Source organism: Copidosoma floridanum, unplaced genomic scaffold, assembly GCF_036245765.1.
Source record: "Copidosoma floridanum isolate Cflo_tuat_1 unplaced genomic scaffold, Cflo_Japanese_pri ptg000006l, whole genome shotgun sequence".
Classification (NCBI taxonomy): Eukaryota; Metazoa; Arthropoda; class Insecta; order Hymenoptera; family Encyrtidae; genus Copidosoma; species Copidosoma floridanum.
Genome location: NW_028321883.1, coordinates 28045749 through 28072508, shown reverse-complemented (window position 1 = coordinate 28072508; position 26760 = coordinate 28045749). Strand labels below are relative to the sequence as shown.

At 44.9% G+C, this 26760-nt stretch overlaps 1 protein-coding gene across 4 annotated transcripts; it reads right to left on the bottom strand.

The window, feature by feature from the left end:
* Window positions 1-148: 148 nt before the first annotated feature.
* toc (toucan) lies at window positions 149-26574 on the bottom strand. 4 transcript variants are annotated; one of them, XM_089598216.1, is made up of 18 exons: window positions 26377-26574; window positions 26009-26288; window positions 25809-25923; window positions 25426-25727; window positions 25139-25330; window positions 24772-25060; window positions 24323-24671; window positions 24026-24245; window positions 23701-23947; window positions 23185-23294; window positions 15843-15917; window positions 11824-11919; window positions 5726-6147; window positions 5097-5271; window positions 2885-3282; window positions 2587-2802; window positions 2058-2486; window positions 149-1690 (listed from the first exon to the last, which is right to left on the bottom strand). In XM_089598216.1, exons 1-18 carry the CDS (start codon window positions 26419-26421, stop codon window positions 1394-1396), a joined length of 4257 nt encoding a protein of 1418 aa, XP_089454342.1. In that variant the 5' UTR covers window positions 26422-26574; the 3' UTR covers window positions 149-1393. The 4 variants fall into 4 exon arrangements, with proteins under 4 accessions (XP_089454342.1, XP_089454343.1, XP_089454344.1 ...); XM_089598217.1 differs by having other exon boundaries at window positions 2058-2483; XM_089598218.1 differs by having other exon boundaries at window positions 1660-1760.
* Between the last annotated feature and the right edge of the window lie 186 nt (window positions 26575-26760).

The following is a 26760-nucleotide window of genomic DNA, read 5'->3' as shown; positions in this document are numbered from 1 at the left end:
TGTTAATTAAATGAATGTATTGATGAGTTTATATTTTTCTATGTAATATAAAAAAAAATAATTTTCTAAATGTTGTAGTTTTTTTTTTTTTTTTTTAACAAGAAGGAAGGAAAGGCGGTTAAAATTATTACATTTCGTACGTATATAATACATTTATTTTGCCAAATAATCACATTCCAGCTAGTAATACATTTTTTCGTTTAATAAACTAAAATGTATGAAGAACGCCAATTTGTTTACTCCAAATGTTTTTTACTAGTGAGTGAATAACTAATTTACTTTTGGATAAACAGAATTTCTTATACTGTTTTTGAATATTTGAATAAATGGTATAGAAGTTTATATACACAGAAGGGTAGGCGATAAAAACAGTGCACGAGCTTATTGAGCTTCGACAGTGATACTAGTTTGTAGGCTGTGGTTGCTCTCGTTGTCCAAAAAGGCTTAATCATTCTTTTGTTATATAAAAACTTTGTGTATGCGCGTCTCCGCATAATAACTCCTATGTAAATCGATTTTGTAAGATGCGCTTTACGTGTTTATCCTTTGCAAATAATCACAAGCTTATGTCTGATGAAATTTAAATTGAAAAATCATTTAATCGTTACCAAGGTCACGGGGAGAAGCAACAAACAGCCAGTAAAGAGCTAGATCGCATTTTTTTTAAAAAAGGCTTTTTTTGTCGAAAAGCATTAAGTGTTCCTCGGGATTGTTTTTGAGATTTGTACAAAAAGAAAATAATGATTATTCAATATAACTTTGAATATTTTGAACCGCGTAACTTACAATATAATATAATTTAATAAATATTTACAGAAAAATGCAACTTAAATGGTAATAAATTATTCAACCAAGATATTTTCTTGTTGACCATATTAATTCTCGCGTTCTTAGTAATGCTCGCCCTTAATAGAGACACATTTCCGGAAACCATTAACACTAATTACTTTGTTTCGCCTTATCGGGTGATCATTAAACTTAAAAATAAATCAGCACAAATAATACAACCGCTTGAATAACGCAATACTATTTTGTCACTTTTTCACTGAAAATCGCAATTATTTTTTTTCTTCTTTAATTTTAACTCGAAAAAATAAAACGCGCACGATAATGATCATATTAATTATAATAGTAACAAAGTACGTATAAAAAAAATAACGTATTGTAGCGACAGCATATTTAACTGTCTGCAAAGCGTATTTAACAACAGCTTTTCAAAAAATCAAAAGCCTCCCTACACACACGAAGGTGTCAATGTCGTCCTCGTCGTCCTCGTCGTCATCGTCGTCGTCAATGTTACACCTTAATACTTGAAGTATTTTTCGAATTTGGCCTTTGTGTTGGCCTTGGCGATTTGGATCCAGTTGTGCGTCTGTTTTGCTTGTGTTAGGAGTCAAGGAATGTCACCGCTGCTGACCGAAGACTCGTCGTCTTCGCTGCTCGAAGAGGTTGAGGTCTCTTCGGAGATCATTGCCTCGCCACCAGCCTCCTGGGGCCGTTGGCCGACCTCTTCCTCTTCTTCCTCATCGGTCGTCGATAACTCGACTGTCATAGCTTTGGAGTTGGTGCTAATCGTCGCGTTAGCACCATTGTTGCTGCTACTGCAGCCGCCGGTGCCAATGTTACCGCCACCATCACCACTGCTGCTGTTGCTGCTGCTGCTAGTCTCCGTGATGGTGTTTGACAGCGACTGCAACGTCCCAAACAAATCAAGAAATGCTAATTTTTTACGCCGAGACGTCGATTTTTCAATTACAGCTCTGTAAAGGAATGGAGTAGAAACAAAAGTTTTTTTAGAAAAAGTGTCAATAAAACAGTGTGTGTGGGTGTGTTATGATTGTTTAACGATGCAAGCATTCAATGGGATGAATGAAAAATGTGAATCCACAGTTGAGACACAAGATTTTTCCACAGAGTCTCTAAACCTGCGCAGTTCAGGTAACTTGCTGTTTGACAAAAATAAAAGCTTGAACGTGTGTAATAAAGTGCACCCAAAGTCGAGCTGATAAACAAATATACAATGAGAAGGCGAGCAGAGAATCGAAATGAATATTCACCCATGCGGTCTCGGCAGTAGGAACGTTTCTCCGGCGCTGCATTGGCGTTGAGCTATACGAAGGACTCCACGCTGTTTCGTCATTAGAGGCCACTGTCCTGACAGTCGTGACGGACGACGACGACAACTGGGAGGTGGAGGAGGCGGCGGTCGCGCTGGCCACCTCGGTCGTCGTGGACACGCTGTTGGAACGCGTCCTGCAAGTACTGGTCGCCAGGCTCTTCGCCGTCCGTCTTGGCATCGACAACCTGAGCGAATTTTGTCGCGGCGTCAGGCCACCATTGCTATCGCGGTAGCGCCGGGTCGCCGAGCTAGGACTCTTGGCGCAACTCTCGTTACTACTAGTGTCCATGCTCTCAGCGATGTCAAGTGTCCAGGAAACCGAGTCACCCTTCTCCACCAGGTACCTCACGGTGCTCGAGCACATCTGCTGTCGAAACGAGGAAAATTAAACCTTATGATTCACCATTTACCGAAAAGCCTTGCTGTTACGTTATGATAGACGCATGAGATTTGACGTAAGCTCACACCTCGGATTTCTGGGAGCAGTTAAAGTCGGCCGTCGAGCAGTGATCATTGTGATCGGGGCCCAGGGACTTGGAAAGCCTCTGCGACTGCGGGGTCAACTGGTTAGTCAGCACACTGACCACCTCGTTCTTCTGGCGTAGCCTCCAAGTGAGCTCCTCGTTCCTCTGCGAGAGCCGTTTATGCTGCTTGGACAGCTGGTGCAACGAGTTCATCAGCACCTAGGAAAAAATAATCGTCGTTGTAAATCAAAGGCCCGAGCGCGCGTGGCTACAAGCCCACACCGACTGTGTAAAGCGGCACCTCGTTTTCATGGAGGGCGTGTCTCTCGAAGGACTCCTTGCTCTCCAGCTGGGCCTTGAGATCCTCGCAGCGAGCCTCGAGGGCCTCGCACCTCTGCCTCAGCACCTCCTTCTCGTCGAGGTCGCGCCTCAACAGATCGACCTCGGAGCGCAGCTGGGCGCTCTCTTGCATGCGCAGCTCGAGCACCGTGCGCAACGACTCGACCTCGGCCAACAGGGCAGCCTGGTCTGGCGCCACCACCGGCACCTGTTGCTGCTGCTGCATTTGCCGCAATTGGGCGAGCTCGAGCTCTAAGGCGGCACGTTGCTCGCGTTCGCGCTGCTCCAGGCCCTGCAGGCGCCTTCGCTCCTCGAGCACCGACTGTTCCAGACTGGAGCGCTCCGATTGCTCGTTATCCACTGCAAAAAAAGAGAAAGAAGGACCACAGTCAGTCACAACGTTGTACGAGCATCAGTTGAGTTTATGTGCATCGATCGACGGACGCGCTCGGTTTGTATCACTCGCGGTGAAATTCGATCTCGACGGGCCCTCAAAGTGCTTATAAATAGTAATTTATCGAGCGCTCTTGAGTAACACGCGGAAATGAATTTATATTATACATTTTCCATCCTATACATGCATATCATCGCTATATTCGGCATCGTCAAGTTTGCCGAGGCGATATATACCCACCACCTACGGTTTTCGCGCCATATCGGTCTCAAGTGGCGAGCGCGGACAAAAGAAATGTCACCGATTCGGATCACGTTCGCGGGCACTCGACGAAAAGCCGGCGCGCGACCAACGGTTCCTCCTCCTCCTTCCTTGCTCTTTAGCCTTTTGGCGAGCCGCACTTTTGTTTTTTCTCCTTTCGCCGTCCGACTGTGTACTACACGCACCTTATACGTACAAAAACACCGCAACCAAATGTATACTTATTACGTTAACCTTTTTGCTCAGGTCTTAATACACCTGCGTGGGCGCGAGTTCTTGGACAGTAGAAGCCGATAATCCTACCTGGGATTAATTTCGAAACGATCGTCGCCCGACAGCTGAAAACACAATCATTCACTCTGTTATTGTACGCGTCCCGACACTTTTGAATCAAGTCGATCACAAGAGTGATACCTACGGATGGCTTACAAATACAACGCGTGTACCGTAAAAACAATTCAATTCAAATATATAGGTGTACATTGTGCGCGCATCGGTCACCGGTTGCACGGAGGCTCTATTTTTAAAGGAGTCGCTCTTTGATTTTCTCGCAGGCGTAAACAAACTAAAGCTAAAAATAATGTTGCGATGGATATTAGCCCCCCCCCCCCGTTCCACTAACACACACCGATCTTTCGTTAATGCACGCGCTTATTTCGAGCTCCAGCATCGGGCGCGGTGGCATTTAGAGCCAATAAATCGGCCGATTTCGACAGCACGCACCGCCGATCCGATTCTCCTACGATTCGGAGCGACAATATTTTTTACTGCAAAAAATCCCGTTTGGTACCGAACCCAAGCTCGCAATTATCGCGTCGGCAGCTAAAAGAACCGATCGTGAGTTCTCAAGCGTTAACGAAAAACTTTCGTCCAGAACTCGAGTGTCCATCACAGGAATGAGCGACTTTGAAAAATCTCAGCTACCAGGCAACTACTACATATACTGGCCAGCTCGCATTCCTCCAATCGCTCCCGCGGCAGGGTCGTATTGCGATAACGCGAGTGGTCTCTTGCGACTGAATTGCACACGTCCAACTCTGGACCAGCGTCATTAACGCCACTGCAGCTCGCGAACCGAATTAGAGCGGCCGCTGGCCATTTACGCCAATGCTCTCTCGTGCCGTGGAATCACGACAACGAGTTCAAGGCAACTCGCAGGGAATACACCCGAGAGGAGTAAAACAAAAAAAAAAAAGAGCCGCGGATAAGAATGGAAGGTGCGCCGATATGAAACGATTTTTGTTTCTATAGACTCCCCCCCCCCACCCCCGTGGACCTGTACTCGACCCGCCTGACCTCGGCGGAGGACTTTTTGTTTTCGTTCGTCTCGAATCGACTCTTGCAACCGGAGAACTCGAGGAGATATCACCGACGCAACCGGTATTTTTCTCCCAACCCACGAGCACTCGCGTGCGTCTCTACCGTTAAAAGTATACACGTTTCTATTTTATTATTTTATTTTTTCTTTCATCGCACGAGCATCAAACGGAGCAGAGGTGAGCGTATTATATGCACTTACGCTCCTCGCGCAGACTCTCGAGTGCCCGATAGTGCTCCTCCCTTTCCTCGGCGAGCGCATCCTCGACGCTCGCGTACCGCAGCCTGAGATTCTCGAGCTCGGCTTTCGTCGTCAGCCAATCGGTCCTCATCTTCTCGAGGTCCTTTTTCAGCCTGTGGTTCGCACCGCTCTCCAACTGTTGATGGATGAAAAAAAACAAAAAAAAACAAAAACAACATGTTTATCACGCGTTTGAATGTATTATTTCAATCATCATGCGTGTGGAGTTACGTACAACTACAAAATGGGGGGAGGGAGTAAGGTGTACCGAGCAGCACTCGAGCGAAGCGCGGGTGGAAAAACAGATGCGTTAAAATGCCAAGCCGAGCGCAAAGTTTCCTCGAACGAACGGATAAGCTGCCCCGGGGGGAAACCACACGAAACAAACTAAATTGATACACGCGGAAGAGAGCGAGGAAAAAAAAAAAAAAAAAAAAAAAAAAACTACCGTAAGATATCGAAGCGTTAACCTAAAAAGGGCCTGGTGCGTGTGTGTGTGTTTCTCTCGTATCAGCTGGGGGCAGTGTAAGCGTACAATATAATTGCGTCAGGCTTTGGCGAGCACAGCGCGTCTAAATTGAAGGGCTTACCCGATGCGTGAAGTACTGGACGGTGATGGCGAGGGCCTGTACCGTGTCGTCGGCCCTCTTGCCCCAGGCGGTCTCGAGCACCCGCTGGCGGGCGCAGGCCTCCTCGAGCTCCCGCTGGAAAAGATCGACCTGGCTCTCCTGGTCCCTGGTTTCCTTTAGCGCCGGTGCTGGTGACGTTTCAGCGGGGATCGGCAGCGGCGACGTCTCCATGGCGTTCGACGCGACGAGGAGACCGGCCGTGCCGTTGCTGTGGTTGTGATTGCTGCTGGCATTGGTGTTGTGATTGAGGCGGACCTGGTGGTGATGATGATTGTTGATGACGGGCCCGGCCGGGTCGGGCTTGCTGTGACTGTTGTTGTGGTTGCTACCGATGCTGGTCGTGCTGGTAGGCGAGGCAGCCCCGCGGTTGTTACGATCTGCAACTAATGTCACGGGACCCATGGCCCTCCTGTTAAGTCCCTACGCTACCATACACGTTTACGTATGTCCCAGTCTTGTCTCTCGCCCTCCCTCCTTTTTTTTTTTTTTTTTTTTTTTTTTTTTTTTTCAAGATTTTGTCATTGTTGTCAAGTGGAAAAGGCACTGCGTGAAGTGGATCGTCAATTGCGGTTATCGTCCTCGTCCTCGTAGTTATGGTCGTTGGGACACATTTGAGATACACTTGATAATTTATTAACCGGACGGGTGATAATGATACGGGGTACGCGGCTACGTGAGTAACGAGAATTTCTACCAAATTTGCTTTGTTGCAACACGCACACGTCATCATCCACATCGTCGGTGTTTTGGTATGCGACTGTGTTCACTACGAAGCGGCGATTCGCATAACGGTTACATTTTTGTTGTATAAGGGTAAATACACCTACATGCGTTATGTATTTTGCTTACCGATCGATAGGTGATGAGAAACAAAATAAAACGAACAGTTTGGCGATATATCACCATGTAAATATGTATATATATATCTTTAGTTTTCAACGAAAAAAATGATAATTTTCATTTTGCGTCGAGCGGGTACAGCCTATATATATGTATAACTAGCAAGTATACTCATGGGTACTTGGTTTTTCTTACTTTTCTTGTTTTTCGAGCCTTTGAGCCTCGCCCTGTGAGCCCGCCTCGACTTGCGCTTCATTATGCTCGACCCGATCCTCCTCCTCACATCTTTACACTTTTTCGGGTGTTTTCTTGCGTTGCATCACAATAAGCATACACACCAATGTACAACTATACACACCAAACTCCTTGCCGTTGGGAAAAATACCGATCAAACAATCATCACTCCGCGAAAACTGCACTCGTGCGTACGCGCGCACTTGAATCTCCATACACGAAAGTTGGAGCGACACTGGGACCCGAGCATCGTTCAAACGCGGCACCTTTGGATAAGTATATATATAGGTATGGGGTACACCTCAATGGAGTTTAAAACCTGCAGCTCGCACAAAACGTTTGACGCAACCGGAAAGAGAGCAAAGTGTACATAAGATACACCCAAAGACCGAGAGAGGATTAGCTGGAGGTATACGGGTACACCTATACCAAAATTTATGAACGGCAGAGAGAGAGAGAGAAAGTACAAAATTAAATGTCCAAAGGCACACTAAGTTGTTAGCGCTCGGTGGAGTACACCTACGAGAGGCCGAAAATTGCGCTCGCGCGCGTCCGAGAGCTTAGGTAGCCGGCTGCCGACTGAATTAGCGCGCACTCGCTCGTCCGCTGAGAGGAGGAGGAGGAGGAAGAGGAGTTACCTACCTACTAACTTGTGTGTATGTTATGAACGTAGGTATAGGTATGTATATACTTGGGTAACGCAGTGAGGAGCTTCACCTTGGCCGATCCAGCTAGAGCTGCACGCCGGTCGGCGCGTCGGTTTGGCCGGCTGCCCTCGCTCCGCTGAATCGAGAAAAGAGAGCATAGTAAAAAAAAAAAAAAAAAAAAAAAAAAAAACAGCAACGCAACGCTCTCGGATGCGACGCCGATGGGTGCAGGTATATCCATGTATAATTATACGTGTGTGCGTGTGTAGATTGAATTTTTCTCCGGTACGGCGAGTGTCGGTTATTGGCTCCCGGGTCGTTGTTTTGGATGGTCGTTGTCGGCCGAAGCGACGCGCCGTCTGGGCCGCTCGTTTTTCTCTGCGCACGAGTGCCGATTTCTTTCTCCCCCCCCCCCCTCCCCCCACGGATTTCTGTTTGGAAAAAACAAAACCCACCGGCGATTGATTGCTCAAGTTCAAAGTGTGTATATAATATGTATAGACGCTAACTTTGCAACGGGGAAAAAGGTGCAATGTATATATATACTTTTTAGTAGGGATTTTGGCGCTTCGAAATAAAACCAAATCGTACGGCTCTCAATCGGCGCACAACAATTTGTATCTGCACCGGTTTACTTGATTCCCCCTCTCCGTCTCTCCTTGTCGCGCGCGTACGGCTTATTGCAGGACATTAACGCTCAATTGCCGATATTTCCTCCGATGGGTGCATACACGTATACGATTGTAACTTGTTCGAGCATCGCGTTTTCCAATCAGTCCGTGACGCTCGTCGATCGTAAATTTCTAATTATATACGCACCCGCAGCACCTAATGCAACCCAGCGCCAACTTAATTGCACTCCGTAGATGTGTATGTGGGCGATTGTTTATTTTCACCCCTGCATTGCAAGATACCGGAGAGTTCCTTTGACTCGTGTATATATATTATACGCGTGTGCAACGCGATACCGATATAAATTATAACAGGTACACGCGTGGGGATAAATCAGCGTTTGCCCAAGCCGATCCGCATAACTTCACGTTCATGGGGGAGGAGGAAGAAGAAGAAAAAAAAAAAAAAAAACGACATCGGGAAAAGCAGCATATACGGAGGCTTTTTGCGAGCGACCGCTTTCTAAACTTCCACCTTATAGCGGAAAGCAATGGCTGCGTCGATGCTTCGAAACGGAGTCAACAAAAAAAGAAAAAATCGTCCCGTTTGTATATCGTCCCCCGGCCGAACTTTACGTCTCGCCTATTATATACAACACACTTGTATGTACTTATGGAGAAAAACTAAAAGTAACTTTTGATTTCACGCGCGGAGACCGGTTGTTGTTGTTGTTGTTGTTTTTTTTTTTTCCCCAACTTGACTGTCATTTATCGTATTTTGAGCCGTTTTTCCCCGTGTACGATGTAATATACGCGAGTAAAAGGATACATCAGAAACGCTAGCAGGAGAGCAACGTCGCGATGTACATCGCTATACGCACGCCTACTACAACGCAGTGAAAGTCCTACTGTTTTTGATGGGGGTATGTATACCTGCCTACTTGTGTAACACCTATATACAAAATGCACGAAACAGAGGCGCCGCCGCTTTCTTCTTCCGGGCAAGTTTCGTCCAAGTGCCCCGAGTATAATATACACGTATTTCTGGGCGTGCGCGTACGTATAGCTCCATGGGGGTTCTCGAGAGGCTCTCGTTACGCACGTCTGCCTGCGCGTGACCTACACTCCGTCCCGCACAGAATGTACGCCCCTTCAAAAAATTTATCGGCCACGAAGGTGTACATACTGCTGATTCTCCCCCAACTTTGCGCGTGATTTATCGCATGGATGGATTGAAGAATAGCAATTGTCTGGTATCGGCCCATTGAGTTGGAGTACCTATACACCATCTGGTGTTGTGATGAAGTAATATCAGCACATTGGCCGAGGAATTTAATTTTTTTTTTTTTTTTTTGCTACTCGTACGGAGCTACTCTGGCTATAGTTACGGTGGTATCATGATCTACTAAACAGGTATATACTTGGGGTTTTAAATAACCAGCTTATTTTTAAGCTTTTAATTTTTATCTCGTAATTATCTAAAAGCAATAGAATAAATTATACGTACCTCCGATTCGGGCGTTTGCGGGACAAAAAAAAAAAGCATTCGACATTTTACCGTGATTATAAGGTATAGAGACGACGAGCTATAGTAGCGTTTGTCACATCACATCGAAAGCTCTCAGAAACAAAAAAGTCCCAAAATAATTACGAACGTGTTTGCTTCGCGTGTATATGTATAAAAACAACCGATACCTCGCAAAATCCATTGTAGGCTACACGATATCTTTACGTGTTTTTGCACTTCCCTGCTCAAGATAAATATTGGGTTTTTTTTTAGGATTTATTTTTCTGTCTGTGTGATGATGCGTCGAGGTTGATGACCGAGTACAAAACAATCATTATCAGCTGATTCACAATCACAGGAGACAGTTACTTTCGTCGAGACTAAATTTATACCTACTCGTACTATCGAAAGTTATTTTCGTCGAATCGACGGACTGTTTTACACAAAGTTTCTTCTTTCGTTTTAGATTCGAAGCAAATACTCAACAAATGCACCCAATAGCTCGAAAACAACTCATATAGGTATATAGACAAGTATACATAATAAGTATATACTTAGGTACGGGGTAATGAAAACCCTCCCTGAAATAGTCTGTTTTGTTATTTCTTTCAGTTTAACAGTTTATGGGTTCCTCGCCAGCCGGTCGCAGTTATGGCTATCCTATTTTCGAGAGGTACTATAATACCTATACATATAATACTGTTGCCGATGTATACTTAGGCACGGATTATGTGCGTTTGATGATTTCGAGGAACCGTATGGTTTTATCCTCCCATTTGTCGATACAAGCGTTGCTTATTATTGTACACACTTTTAGTGTCGAATTTCGCGTCAAACTTTAAGTACCAAAAAAAAAAGACTTGCCCAAAGTTAATTGTCGAATCTGAGCGGACTAACTTACCTATACGTATACATATACGCATACCTAATTGAGAGTGCAACGAACGTAGATATAATAATGACGAATAATGCGTCAAGGCCAAGTACACTATTACCGTTGAATCCTACTCGTCGTCTTTGATTAGCTGATGAGGCTTTGTTTGGACGATTGTGCAAGACGGGGTACACACAATACTTGATATGCTTAATGTGCTCGTGTAAACAAGATTTACGGATCCGAAGCAACAAAATATGTCATCGATGATTTTCAAAACACCGACACGTACGTGTGTGCCTTCCAAAGGAATATAAGTACTTATCCAAAGTACGAACCCAATTAAGAAAAAGTTTCCCCGAGCCAAATACGGTGAAACAGAAAAAAAAAAAGCGGTCACGCATGGGCATTCTTATGGCGTCTCATCGAGGCCATCCATCAATCCAGTCCCCATACGCACGCGAAACAATTTTTCCTTTTTTTTTTTTTTTTCGGTACACATGTGCCGGAGAACGGAACGCCGAGATTAGAAACTCTCCGCTCGTTTTGCTGCTTCGACTCATTCTCTCTATAGCGGCGCTGTGCCGGTTATATTATATATATATATATATATATATATATATATATATATATATATACATAGAGGAAACGAGGGCGATACACGCGTACACGTGTGCGCGTGCAATACTGAATTTCGCGCGCGTAGTAGTATGGGTACAGCCTTTTTTTTTACCTACTCACCCACAGGCGTTGAGGGGACGATTTATCCGACCAAATGGCCTTTGGCGCTCCGGCAAGAGTAATTTTGCTGTTCGATGCGGCTAATAAGTATCCCCTTTTCGTGGGTGCACTTTTGCGCTTAAATATGGGTAATGGACGCTGTAATTCTTACGCGTCAAAGTGTGCGAGTGGAAACTTTTTTTTTTTTTTTCCTTGCACCGTCTAGCCAACGGTCTGGGGGCTTCGAGTAATCGCACGAACCGTTTAGTTTTACGCGATTTTTACGAGTACTCGAACAGCTCGGTGTGCCCGTGTATACGCGCTAATTTAATGAGGAGGTGTGTGTGTATAGGGTATAGCGAAGTGGCCTTTTTTCTTCGAGCTTCTCGCGCTTTTAAGAGGTTTCAGGCTTTCATTAAATTTGTAGGTAAACGACGCGTGCTCCTAACGAAAGACGATTGCTCGACAATAAGGATTATTGTCATGGGTTTACTGTCAGTTTACCCAAAGGCATACTATATAGTCTTTTACAAAGCGTGCGAGTCAGTTGTTGGTATATACTTTTTTTGCAAAAATTCTGTCTTTTTTTGTTGTTGATGGAATTGTAATGATTTTGAAAAACATACCTTTATTGGTAGTCGCATTTTTTTGTTTCGCGTGAACGTTGTTGGATTGGACACTTTTGATGCTGGGTGCCTTCCGGCCCGTCGAAATGTTCGATTCTGCAACAAAAAGGCACGGAAAACTCAAGTAGGCAACGACACGTCAAAATTACATTTGTCTGCATAGTTATATTACTTCTTGACCCTACTGCAATTTATAAAAGCGAATCGCCCAAATATCGCCGGAGCCTTTGTACTCGTGTGTAATTAAAAAAAAAAAGTGTTTACCTCATATCTCAGTTTACTACGACTTGTCGCAAAAAAATTAAAGCATTACACCCCGTCAACAGCAAAAATTAGAAATTGCGAGTCTAAAGTAGATCGGAGACAGAGAGTGAGGGGGTATAGGTACTAAAATGACGCGCTCACCTTTGATGATAGCCATGAAGTACGTGGTGGTCAAAACTGACGCGTCCATTATAATGTGATATGTATAGGTGCTGCATGCACATGGATGGGGAATGGGGAGCAAAGTGCACACACAACTTGAGCGAATACTTAAACAACGCGCACGATGTCACTGACCACGCGAGGCAGGAAATTTGCCAATTCAACTCGAGTGTACAGTTTCACGGTACTTACGTTTTGACGAGCAAATTTAGCAAATTTCACTTAGTAATATACGCGCAGAACGCCATAATTGGTATAGAGCATGTTTTTACACACGTTCAAAATCCGTCGAGCGGAACCAACGATCGGCAGGAAAAAAAAAAAAAAAAAAAAAAAAAAAAAAAAAACAACACAACAAATAAATACAAACAGCCCGTAATTAACACGAAAAGCAAATATCCTATACTGTTACGACCTGATTGCCGTGCGAAATTAATTTAATTGCCCACCATACAGAAAAGAGAGCACACGTGTATGTATATATATGTAGGTACTGTTAAGTACTGCACTTGTTTTTTCACGAGTCTATAATGTGTACGTATGTATATATCGGCTACTCGTTAAACTAGCCAGTGCGGCAATAATGACCTTTTTCTCCCGACACGGTACGATTAACCCGCGCAACACTTAACAAACACCTAAAACGAAAAATTCACCCGAAAAACCCATAAAGAGCCGTATAGCTAATCCACCAAATTGATGAAAATAGACCGCACAAGGTATATATCCGTATAGTCCCGAATTTCACAATTAAATTCCCTGCACGAGGAAAAGGGAGTTCAGGGCAGTTTGTGCACCTATAACGTAATTACATGTAGTCACACTCGATGATATAATTTATGGGGCGCTCCGATGTATACGCGCGAAGCGTCCACTTTGTTATAAGTACTGGACGAAGAGACGCAACCAGCGATCCATCGAACGAGTCTAGAAGGAGAGAAAAGAAACAACATTGGGCAACGGAAAGGCTGAGCCCCTTCGGTTTCACAAGTCACTCGCAAGTAGGTAGGTATGGGCCCAACTTCCAATTTCGGATGGCCGGTAAAACGACTCGACAAATAAAACACCGCGATTGCACTTGGAACGAAATGAGGTACCAGCACCAACAGGATAAGTTATATAAAACACCGCGCGAGCCTCTGGCACCGTCCGAACACTAGCAAGGAGCACCGGAGGTTCGAGAGGAGGAGCTCTCGACGCGGGAAAAGTGCGAGTGCATCTGCAGCTCGGGCAAGTGGTGGTTAAGTATTATAGGTGTACAAGCTCGGTCTGGTCGGCTATATAAGAAGACCATGGGCGCCGCGCTTGGCCGCTATTCGCTGCTCAGCAAATAGTATAACGTATCCACACGAAGAAAGTATGGCAGATATAAGTATATGTACACATGCAGGCAAGGTATATGTACCGTTAAAATATATCAGATATACGTATATATGTATACTACTTGGCGGTGGTAAAACACCGCAGGGAGTAATGACTGAAAATCTGGTGCGTGCGTGTGCTCCTCCTTCCCCTCTTTCTTATTTTGCTGAATCTCTAATTCTTGCACGCGTACCGGGGGATCACGCGAAAACGGCCATCAAGGAGTGATAAAACCTCGGAAATGATTATGTTGCACCTATATGTACACTCTCAAGTCTCGAGTTGGCATAAAACCTGCAGATGTGCATGTACCACTGTAGCTTAGGCATGAAATTTTTCGCCAAGCCGAATTATTGAAAAAACAAAAAAAAAATTTATTATGACGGAGATGCTTGTGCATCTGTTTACAAGAGCGCGCGGATAAATTCCTCGGGAAGGACGTCCCGCGAATCGTATGGCAAAATTTCTCTCCCATAGAATGTATGATACTAAATGTGCAGCTTTTATTAGGTATACATATGCATGTAGGTGGTATAATCTCGGGGAGCCCGTCTCCGAAAGTATAAGGAAATAAGAGAAATCCGCCGAGCTCAAAAAGCCCGCAACTCTGCTCCTCCACATTATACGCGTACACATATACGTGTATACAATGTATGTTATGCGGGCCAAAATGATAAAAGTACATGTGTATAAATGCGCGAGAGCGCCCGCAGAGAAAGTGCACAAGCACGCGACAAAAGTTAATATAAGCCAACAGCCTAATACGCGATTCTGTGTGCGCGCGCGCTCATATTATAATATAGGTACACTGATATAAATTTATCTCGAGTTTGCTCGATCTCTGAATATGTATACCTACTTCTCGTACACGAGCATATTATATATATATATGTATATGTACATAAGAGTTCTAATAAAGCGTCTCTCACGCGTACTTTCGATTATTAACTTTTACGCGTGCGGTGGGTGATAACAGGTACAGGATATATACATATACGCATATGTATATACATATATGTATGACGAAGAGAAAGAGAGTAATTGGCCGGCTGGGAACATTTGACGCGAACAAACTCAACAAGTACATTTTTATGCTCACTAAGTAAATATCATTACATTTTTTCAAAACTGGATATACATAACGCATAGGTATATATGCGCCGTAAAGTGCAGTTTATGAATATAAGAACAATATTATTTTGAGTATTCGTTGGATCAACATTTACGATTTGTATATGGTGTACAGGTATATGCATGTGTATCTTGATCGAAAACTATTACATGCAAAATGTAAATAATTTGGCTCGATGAAAATTCCAATGCTATTTGGTTAAAACATCAACATTTATTACTACGTATATATCTATAATGAGAAGAAACGAGTGTACATAATTACATGGGCATGAGTACACGTGTATGACATGGCGTGATTGATGAAGCAATTCGAATGTCGCGTAGGCGATTATTAATAGAAAGTGAGTTTTTCCTCAAATTTTTTGTCCCTGCATTGACAACTATTTGTCACGATAAATTTACTGCCGAGCAAGGTCCCATTGAATTTCACTTTATATATATATTTAGTCCACAATCCAAGGATGGTAACTCAAGTACGAGAGGTAGGTGCACGTAATTCGATATACTGGTACCTATGCATTATCGCGCTTGAAGTACAAGGAAGTGCGACGAAACAGTACTCGAATTACCCTTCCGTGCAAGTGGAGGATGTAAAAAAAGCTGTCCTTTCAACTTGTGAAGTACCATCACGCCGAAAAATATAAAAGCAAGGATATCCGAGTCAAAATTTTCCCTATGTAATGTACCAAGTGTTTTGTTTTTCTCTATGCACCGATGTATATATCCTAACCAGTCATACATGTTATTATATGCAATCCACATCTCCGTGTAAGAGCCAATAAATTCGTCGATTGTTGTTTCACGCGAGAAATTTAATTGGGAAAACGTGTATCAGCATAATTATATTGATGTTGTGCGCGATTAACTGGTAGGGTAACCGTATCAACTTTAGTGAAACTCGATCGAAACAGCAGCTACTCAAACACGTGCAAATCGGTTTGATCGTACATACTATATACTATATATATGTACGTTTAATGGCTTTTCCTTCGCCTCGTAATTAACTGTGCCCCCTAAGCTTCGAGCTCCAGTCGTCGAGATTAAATTTAATAAAAAACTACTTTAAAAAACAATAATAATAAAAAAAAAGCACTCACTGTTTGCATTGCTAGCGTTGAGCTGATTGTTGTTGGGTTGATGGGCGTCAATAAAGTTTTTCCTCGGTGGCCTCTCTGAAAACAAACCGTAAAAAACGTAGTAATGATCGCGCGCTCGTTACAACGCAGGCGCTAAGCTGACTTGTGAGCTTTAAAAAAAGAAAAGTAGAAGTAAAGGTGTTTTCTCCCGAGCCTTCGAGAAAACGTGAGCTTTCTCAACTGTTTTTTTTTTTTTTTTTTTTTTTTTTTTTCCACCGTGTGTGTATACTATAACGTATACATACCAGTACAAGTATTCTCGTAAACGAGAAGGAAAACGAGGACATGCCAATCCTCATACGGGCGCTAAAATCATGGTTATTATACTTCTATTTTCAAGTTTTAGGCTGTAGTTAACTTTTACTATAGTAATATTTTGTCTGTTTAACTCCACCTAAAGCAACGTAGCCATCACATTTTGTAAATTTTTTTTTTTTTTTTATAAATTATTCCTCAATTTTTACAATCAACTGGAAAGAGTGAAAATTACTCATCATGTAAAAAAAAGAGCACTTTATGCACGCGCATCCTTGACTTCCCTCTGTCCCGTGTTACATGCATAATAGGTATATGTAAACTTATGCTGCCGATACCGTGCGAAAGAGGCGTTAATTTGTCGTAGTTTGCCGTACACACGCACAAACACAGTATATAGGCATAATTTCTGCGTGTAGGTAGGTACACCGGAAACTCGAATTAATTGTAATGCGGCGCGCGATATGTTGCCCTCGAGCCGGTTGTGGTTGCATCGACGCATGTACCCATAAAAAAAATTGTAGTGGTCAAGTGCAATGCACATACATGGGATACACACGGCACGCACTGCTGTACAACCAACCACAACAGACTTTAACTATGATGGCTCTTTCTGGGGGACCCGACGTTGTCAAAGAGAAAGGAGATCCCCTCGAAAATTAATTTTCTCAAGATATAGATATACGTATACGTACGATGAAACCATCGCTTATTTAGCTATACTACTGCTGTGCATAGTCTGGTAATTTTTAACGAGGACGATTTTTTTTGTCCCTCCGCAAGAGCCGTTCTCACGCGCAAGCCTGCCATGTGTGTAATACACATTAGCTGTCGAGGAATGAGGTCTTAAAGTAAAAAAGGATAAGCGAGTCGCCAGGATGATACCTCCGCGTTTGAAGCTGCCGAGTCGCATCTTGGACTCGCGGCGCTGCTCGGCGACCCGCTGCAGCTGCACCTGCGCCGATCTCCCACCGACTCCGCCGCCACCACCTTTCGACGTCTGTTGGCCCATCGTTGCTCCTCGACGCTCACACCAGCAGCTGGCTAATCAACGGTGTAGTATACCAAGGACTGATCACGATGATATTCGCCCGGTCGGTCCCCTCTCATCCCAGCTCGATGCTCCTACAGCTGCGGCGAGAAGCGACGAGGACGCGCGGCTCGTCGCCTCTCCGGTGCTCGTCCTCCCCCGACTCCGCCATCGGCATGTCCCCGGCAGAGATGTTTTTTTTTTTACTACTAATCGCACTTTTTTTTTGTTTTTGTTTCTACGCCTTACACTCGCCACAGGTGAGCGTTGTTTTTTTTCGTTCGGTTCGTTTTTAACTGTATTTCACTGCACACTGTGCGTCATTTTCACTGCCGTGGGTCAAAAGAAGATTCAAGATTTTTGCGGCTCCCTCTCTCTCTCCGTGCTCAACGCGGCAGATCTTGTAATTTTACTAAAACTACAGCTCTGCCAATTCCACAACAACGTATATACAATACGTATATTTTCAGGCGGAGGAGTTGCGTCACGATTATGGATAAACGGAAAATTGACGCCGCAGGGGTGTGCGGAGGGGAAAAGCGCGCGTATTACTCTGCTCTCCCGACTCCTCCGCTTTTAGATCGCGCGCGTGGCGTCACAGCACCGAAATTCCTCCTGTTTAACGGGGCCTACTCTCTTCTTTCGCGGTGAATATATATATATATGTTAAAACAACGGCAAGTATAACGCTAGTCACGGTCCAGTCGACATTCGTTGGGCCAAACCCCTTCTTTTTCAAATCACTTTTTAGCCACGGCGATACCGAGAAAAAGTGCGTCCCCGCGCGGAGTTTTGGCTTTCGTTACGCTCGGCTAAATTTAGTGGAAACTCGAGTCTCATAATACTTATACTCCGACCCGCCAGAACTTTCCGTCTTTTGTGCGTATAATATAAATCTCGAGTATATATATATATACCAATACGCGGAGCAGTGTCTTTGTGGACGCGCACCAATTACTTTTCACCCCGAGACGCTGGCAAAATATATGGTAATCGCGCTACGCGCGTGGCAACGCAAGTCGACAGAGTCAAAAGTTAAATCGAAGAAACGTATAATGTTTCGGCAGCCGGTTTCGTTATCCCGCGACTCCGAAACGCATCGAATAAACTGTTTTTATCCAAACTCCAAAAATTGGAAAAGGTGTATATTATATTTACGACGACCGCCAACGGGAAGTAAAAGTACGAAACTGCCCCGACTAGTCTCCCCCTTTATCTCCGAGGGACCTCATACGTATAATATATATTTATGTAACGCCGTGCGACCAGCTATTTATAGATCAATATATTGCAAAGCTGCGGGTCAGCCAATCGAAGCCGTTGGGACGAGATTTTCCTCGACCTCGGAAGTAAATGATAAACCTGCCGTATGATATTAAATGTATAGAAGCAGCACGTATATGATATAAAATGTACATAAATATAGATAGGTATAACCGTCGAGCTCCAGAGAGAGAGAGAGAGAGAGAGAGAGAGAGCCGAGGAGGTTGGGAGAAGAAGAAGTGGAGGACCCAAGAAAAAGGTGGGCGACCACGTGGCCGGGACGCGCCGATGCACCTGTTTTGTATCCTCCTACTCCTCGCGTTGACGGCGACAAAGGTCACATCACACTGCTTTCTAAGGCAGGCAAAAAAAAAAAAAAAAAAAAAAAAAGAAAAAAGAAAGAAAGAAAGACACATCGCGCCATGACTTTCCATACGGGCTACACGCGTATACCAAGTCACACTCACGCCTGATTTGCCGGTTTCACTCTCTTCCGAATGATCGGTTGTGCGCGTCGATGGAAAAGCTCTGTCGCAACCGTAGGCGAAGGGGCCCAAAGAAGGCACTTATATATTATATAGCTGTCGCAACATATACACATGAGTATAAACACGGTATATATTTGGATCTCCTGGAGAGGTGTATTTTCGGACACGCATGGAGTAGCGTGCTTCCTTGCGCAACTCGAAAATATATATTTATATATATGTATATATTTTTTTTCAACCGGGGGAGGGACACGTGTGAAATGGTAACATCGACCGCGCGGCTGATTTACCGACCCCTTTTGGCGCGGATCGAGTCTCCGTATGGATAGGTATACACCGATTAACGAGGAGAAAAGAGTTGTGTTTTTTTACGCATACGTGAAATGGGACGCGATCGGAGACACGGCAAGACAATGCACAATAGATTCGTTCGGTGGACTAGATGAAAAATTGTTCTCCTATCGCGGGCGATGCCATCTCTCCCGATCCCATTCAAACGCCCATGTAAATTAGCATTCTCTCCTCCTCCTCCTCCTGCTTCCTCTTTCTCGAGGTATATTATACTCAAGCATTATACGTTATACCTACCTGTGCTCTCTGTGTTTTCTATACGCTTATATTTATACTCTTTTCCCTCGGGACACGCGTACCTATATGATGTTTTATACCTACTCGCCGCATTCCCTCGCTACACCAATATATATAACATATAACACAGTGTACCTACAAGGTACCATGCCGATGGTACGCTCTTTTGCGTGTACCGCGTGAAATGTACCGTTCGCGAGCTCGCACAAATCGGCCCCCACCCCCTAACTCTCTCTCTCCTGTGTCATTAGCATTATATCCTCATACTCTGCATGTGTTGTTGGCTGTTTGAAAATAAAAATTGACTATGCAAAACAGGGGGGGGGGATTCCTTCCAATTATACGGAGTTGCCGATTTCTACCAAGGTCGACCCCCTACTACTACTTTAATAATAATTTATCCGTTCATGCACCCTTATATGTCTTATCGGAGTTTACACGCGTATTTTTTTTCACGCATAACTAATTACACAGAGAGATGGGGAGAGAAAAGCACAAAAATCTCGTAACCATACACGGTAATAAAAAGTATAACACGTCCGGACTGCGCGCGCTATTTTTATTGTGCAAGTACGAGTATAGGGTATATACGTATAAATCGACCGTAAATGAAGCTTCAACAGATTTCGCACCTGTTATATTACCGGGCACCGATTAACACAGCACTGATAACACCATCTAAACGCACTGGTTCCCTCCCCCCCCCCCCCGCTCGATGGAGAGCGTAGCCCATCTGCTGTTTCTGCTCGTATACACGAGAGTACGGAGGCACAAATTTTTTATTTTATTTCCGCCGATTAACACCTCGCGAGCATAGTCACCGCACGGACGCGACTACATCTGCAGTTACACGTATGACGATACAATATACGCGCACTGGTTATAATATAACGCATGTAACATGAATCGGTGTGATATTCCGTCTTTGGCGTTCTCGTACGGTGTAGTTCCCCCCCTCTGGTGTACGGGAGCTCGTATATTCACACGCGACTTGTGTGTGCCACCTTCATCGCCGTTGCGAAAATGAAATGAAAAAAATAGGCGTATAGGACTTGTACGGCGAGAGAGTAAAAGAAAAAGTACCGATCAACAACTCAACGGGGAAAACCGGTATTCGCGCACTGGTGCACGTTGTCACGCAGTATATCCGCACCATCACGAGCATCGCGGGGTTCGCCAGTTGCTCGCTGCTCAGCTGTAAATATATATACACACATACTACACACGCCGACTATCCGAGAGAGAGAGAGAGAGAGAGAGCCGTCCCGATCGCTACGCATGTATACGTGTATATGTGGATTGTAAATATATTTCGGAGCATCGGATGGTGATGATCCTTTCCGGCAGTAGGTCACCAGCTGGTCGGCTCTTCTCTTCTTTTTCACCTCCCGTATCCTGCCGATCCAATGACGAGTTGGTGGTTTCAACACATACACCCCCTCCCGAAATAAACAACAAACACAAGGGTGCGCTCACAATAAATAAATAAATATATTATTGTATAAAAATATTATCAATACTCTATGTGTGTATAATGTACGAGCAAAGAGAGGCGCTACGGGGCGCTTGCCTCATGCGCTCCAGTGGGTAGTTTAAGCGTGTACTGATGGCTCTTTCTCTCGCTTCTCCTCTCCCAGCCTCTGGCCTGCACTGCTCCCCCCGTGCTTATATCACATATATACGTATATACGCGCGAGTAACGTACGTGCGTATATATGTATAGGCGCGTGAAAAAGGCGACGTCGGAAATAAACCCTCCCTCGGCCGTGTGCGAACGTATAAAGCAACAAACCAGAGCCGACTCGTCGTGGAAGTCGCGCGCTCCTCGTCGCTCGTCGTCTTCGTAGAGCACACCCGCGCTGAGTATAAAGCTGCACAGATGCCGTTGACCCGGCTTTCGCGTGGTGTACCTACTGCTCATGCATATACCTATATGTATTTAAATTGCTCGCGATTACATATATACATACGTACACATTCAGCTGGAACGTATATGCATGTGTATAATATATTGTAACTATGTACGTACACCCCGTATGGGTTGTGCTTGTGAGCATATATGCTGAAACGAAGAACAAAAGAAGAAGAAAAGAGGAGGAGAAAGGGAAGATGCAAAATTTATATAGGATGCGCAAAGAGCGAGTCGGCACGAGCAACTTCGACCTGGTTCTATACCTCTTTGCTCTTTTCGCGAGAGAGCACCGGCAGTTCTCTAACTCTCTCTTACGGCGAGAATTACGTAAACGTCCTCGATAGCTTATTATCTTTATCCTTTTTCGATCCACCACCACACGAGCTCTGGGCAAAATTTTTTTTTTTTTTTTTCCCTTTTCATTCTCGTCTCTCATATCTGTCCACGTTTTTTTTTTCCTTAAGCATATTATATACTTCTTTTCCCATACAAGGCGGTTGTTATAATATTTGATGCGCAAATGATACACTTTTCACGGGGGTGCTATTTATCGGGGAAAAGAGCGGATGAGCTTTCCGGTCTCTCTCTCTCTTTCTACACCGGCTACCGGTACCGATGCCCTGCCCCGCACACATTGCTCCATATAAATATACAACATGTGCAATATGGCACGACGAGGAGAAAATCGGGGCACAGAGGAAGTAGGTATATGCAACCTTAATAAAAGAGACTCGCGCATGTAGGTGCACAACGTACGATGCGGATCGCGGTGCGCGAAAGAGTATACCTGTACGAGAGATGCACACCATCACTACGTCGATTTGGATGCTGTACTCTTTGAATGTCCGCCAAAGATTGTACCATGTAATAATGTGTACGGATCGCATTTTTATCCCAACCACACACATAACTCTCGGCATACCGAAACAATGGACCACATTGTTACGCGAAAAATAGGTTGGTAACTAGGCCACATTCATTTTGGACACTGTTACCCTGGCTATAAATCCATAAGTGATTTTTCTCCTTTTCTCGTTAACTGTACCACAAAGTGAAAGTCAATTTGTTGCTGTCCGTATGAAAAAGATGCAGCACTCGCACTATTGTTCATGGAATTTGCGCGTAATTGACGCGCGTGAATGGAAAATTTCACACTGATGTACCACGCATTTTTTTATGTGCGACACGATATTGCGAAGACATTCAATTCACTTGAAGATTGGACTGGCTTTCGTGGAATAGTGTATCCGTTGCATCTCATAGGTAAAAAAAAAAAAAATCGAATTTAACGAGTGGAATGAAGAAGCGGAAAAATAGTCCTAGCTTGGACCGAGACACGGCATAGGGGAGCGAGACGGCCAATCGATTTAACGGTACGGCAGAGAGACAACAGTATAGCCGGCTTCATTCATATTCCGTGAGCGCACGAGGCCCTGAACTAGCCAGCCGGTCGGACGACTGTACCTATGCTACTCCTATGCTTTCGTGAGCACGCCGTATAATATATAATGTACGGCTATATCACAACCAACTCTAATCCTTCCTTCCTGCCTCCTTTGGTTCCTTTATTTATTCCTTCCTACGTTGCTGCAGGTATCTAACACGCAAGGGTACCGAGCAGATGTGCGCCCATCTGTTCGTGATTCCTATTTTTTTTTTTCTCTCGTGGGGTGAACATTTTTTTTCCTCCATTCATGTGTTTTTTAACGAAGGCTCGGGAATGTTTACCTTTTTTTTGTAGGAAAAAAAACTGCAATTTGTACTTACTCGGTATTTCTTTGCTGTTTGCGCTGCTCAAGTCACTTGCCGAGCTGCGCACGGAACTTCTTGCTGTCTCCTGGTTGGGAGAATTCGTGTCCAGACGACCTCGGATCCTTCTGTAGATAAACAAAAAATAATCAAATCATTAAAAAGTTGGTATAACGTGAATCAGATGAAAAAAAAACTTGTCGGGCCTATTAAAATTTTTTACAAAAAAATTTAACTCTTTTAGCTCAAAGTAGTTTTTAATGCAGTTTTAAACAATTCATCAGATAAAGCGGAAATCTTGCTTCGATCTAAATGTTTACGAGCATACTTAATTTAAATGACGGTTGTTTCACTATTCCTTTAAATCGATCAATTTGAATATTATCATCAAAATTAAATGAGCTCGTCAATCATGTACCAGTTCATTAAGAAAAGTAATTTTAGATTAGAAAATATAGGAACAATGTTATCGACACTATTTCCAGGAACGTTTTTAAAAAAAATTTTCAAATAAACACAACCCGAAACACCCACCGTTTGTCTTTGATATTTGCATTGTTGTAATTATCACCACCCATAGTTGCTCGCCTTGTAGAAGAAGTCGACGCCGTTGAACTTGTAGATGTGCCCAAATTTTGCAAAACTCGCGACTTTACGTCCTTCTTCAGAGGTCTGCTTCGTTGCTTGCTCGCCTCTATCTTATTCATCACGGCATCCCAGCGTCCAGTTTTTCGCTGCTGCCTCTGAAGCCTCCTTGACTCACTCTCCGTCTCTTCTTTCGCTGTAAAATGCCATTCGATAAAACACAAAACAAATAATACAAGATCAGCCGAGGTATAAATTATACTGGTGTACTAACAAATGTTATGATTTGACTCGATCATCGTTTTGATTTTCGAGATAACGTTTCTCTTTGGCATTTTGTACTTTTTGAGCGGCACCGAGTTCTCTTTGTTGCAGATGCTATTGGACTTTGACTTGGTCGCCGAGTTTTGCTCGTTCTTTTGGCACTTGATCACAGTCACTTCGGCCATCGACACGGCAGATTCCACCGAATCGTTCAACATACTCATTGGGGACTAAAAAATAAAAAAAACATGAATCAAACGTCCATTTAAAAGTTTCAACTGATGTGTCTCTACGCAAATGATCTCACAAGTGCATTATTGACGATCAGAGCTGGTATGGGGGTCTTGTCCCCGGGGGAGGGCTGACTCTTCATGGATATCTCGGTATCCCCGGTGTCTCCAGTGTCGGTCGTATGGTCGCCATCGCCGTAGCCCTCGGCATCGACACCGGCACTGTCCTGGCGCTTATCCAGGTCCGAGTAGATGCCCGACGAGTCCATCTCCTCGCCAGGCTCGAAACTCGGGCAGCGTCGCTCGTTTGGCGCGCAGAAGAGCGTGCCGTCGATAACTTGCGCTCGCCTGTCACCCCGCACGATCTCCTCGTGCGCATCCGCGTCGCTCTCCGTAAAAAAGTCCGAGTCCGTCATTGGATCTTGCCTGAAAATCGATCAATTCCATTTTTACTCGGCTCCTCTAATCAGAGAGTGTATTAAAAAAAAAAAAAAAAGAAGAAGATAAATGCAAGGGAGACACGGACCTACAAGCTGCACTGACGATCAGAGTGGCTGCGGGGGCGATCGAGAGGGGCTCGGCGCCCCGACTGGCGGGTCTCGAGTTCTCCCCATCCCCCTGGTAGCCGGCCTCGAGGCTCGTGATGCTCGTAACCGAGGTGATGAAGCTCGTCGGTAGAACGTGGCCGCTGCTGACGCTGCAACGCGTCGGCTCGCTCGTGTTCTCGCTCGTCTCCGTCGAATCGATGGCGACCTTTTTCGGCGACAGTTCGGCCGCGCTGTTTGCCTGATGCGCCGGGCTCTCGATCGATTTTTCTGTTGAAACGAGGTAACACGTGAAAAAGATGGGAAACAAAAAAGAAACAACGACGCGAGGATCAGTGGATTTGTTACCGTTGGAAAGAGTCCGGTCGTGCAGCTCGGCCTCCTCGTCAACGACGATTACAACGGGCCTCGGATCGAGGGGCAACTCCTCGAGAGACGGGCTCCGATCGTTGGCGGGCAAAAGCGCCTCGATCGACGGCAAACAAGCGGCGATGTCCAGGTTCCGACTCGCAGCCGACGCCACCGAGCTATTTTTACCCCCTGTAATGTACAACATTCGTTATAGCGATTAATAATACCAATTTGGGAGGGGGATGAAGAAAAAAAAAAAAGAAAAAAAAAAGTAAACATCCAACCCGAAGACGTGTGGCCCGATAGGTTCTCGCAGGAGGGGGTTCTCGAGGAGCCGAGTGCCACCGTGAAATCGGTCATCTGATCTGGCGTGAGGATGCCCAGGCTCTCGTCGTGCTCGAACGAGTTCTGCTTGGTAAGCATCAAGTAGTGCGGCGCCGTCGCGACCGGCGATTCTATTGCGTAGTCGGCATTGCTGCTGCTGTTGTTGTTGGTGCCAACCTCGCTGCTCGCGTTGCTCAGATCCTCGCGCGACTCTTGCTTCTTTATGCCAGCGTCGTCGTAGCCCGACAGATCTTCCTGCGAGCTGCACAAAACGACAACACAATTGGCGCGTCATTCGACTATACGGATGGCAAATAATCATCCACGTGCCACAACAACTCACCAGAGGAGCCCAAGCTTCTCGTTCTCACCGAGTCGCATCAGTTGGTCCTTCTCCTTGTTGTCCACCGACGAGTTCCATATCGTGGATATCGAGTAATCGGCTTCAAACGTATCGTCTAAAAAAAAAAAAAAAAAAAAAAAAAAAAACACGTTACGTACTATACATGGCACAAATCGGTAGGTATATTGTATAATGTATACCTTTGTCCTTAGTCTCGGTAGACTCGCGCCCCCGGTATTGGGTATCGATCTTGGGTTGCTTCGCGGGCACGTCACCACAGTACCCCGTAGAGGCGGTTTTGCTGCCAACGACGAATTGCTGCTGTTTGTTGAAGGAAGCACCGGAGGAGCAGTAGCCGGAGGGCGAGCGCCTATGTCCGAGGCTGCCGATCTTCGGTGGCGCTCCCAGCGAGCGGATCTTGGGCAACAGCGAGGGCCTCGCCGTCGTCCGAGGCAGCGGTATTCTGCTCTCACCTGCGTTCTGCAACCCAACAAAAGACAAAAAAGTGATTTTTTGTATCGAGAGGGTGCACGCAATCCCAAGTCTCCCGGACCCACGTGTCACTTACGGACTCCCAGCCGGAACCTTCATATTTTTTGCACCTACACGGCATGACGGTACTTAATATTAACTTTGCCCGACGCAGGAGGATTCAATATATACGATACAGTTGGCTTTCGAGTGGATTTAGATGGACGGGCAGAGGTAACGTGGTTGGTTCAACTATTCGAGCTCAACTGACGGTTATTGCATGAATCAACGCGTACAGTCGGACAAAGTGCAGCGAGTGTGAGTATACACACCTACAATAAAGTGTACGTGTCGGCGTTTGTTGTTCGACGAAACGAAAATGCCCATTAAGATATAGTTTGTATTCGTATATTGATGGGCAATGTGACGTACTTACACGTACCGTTAAAAATACGATTCGAACGATAACGATCGACCGTTG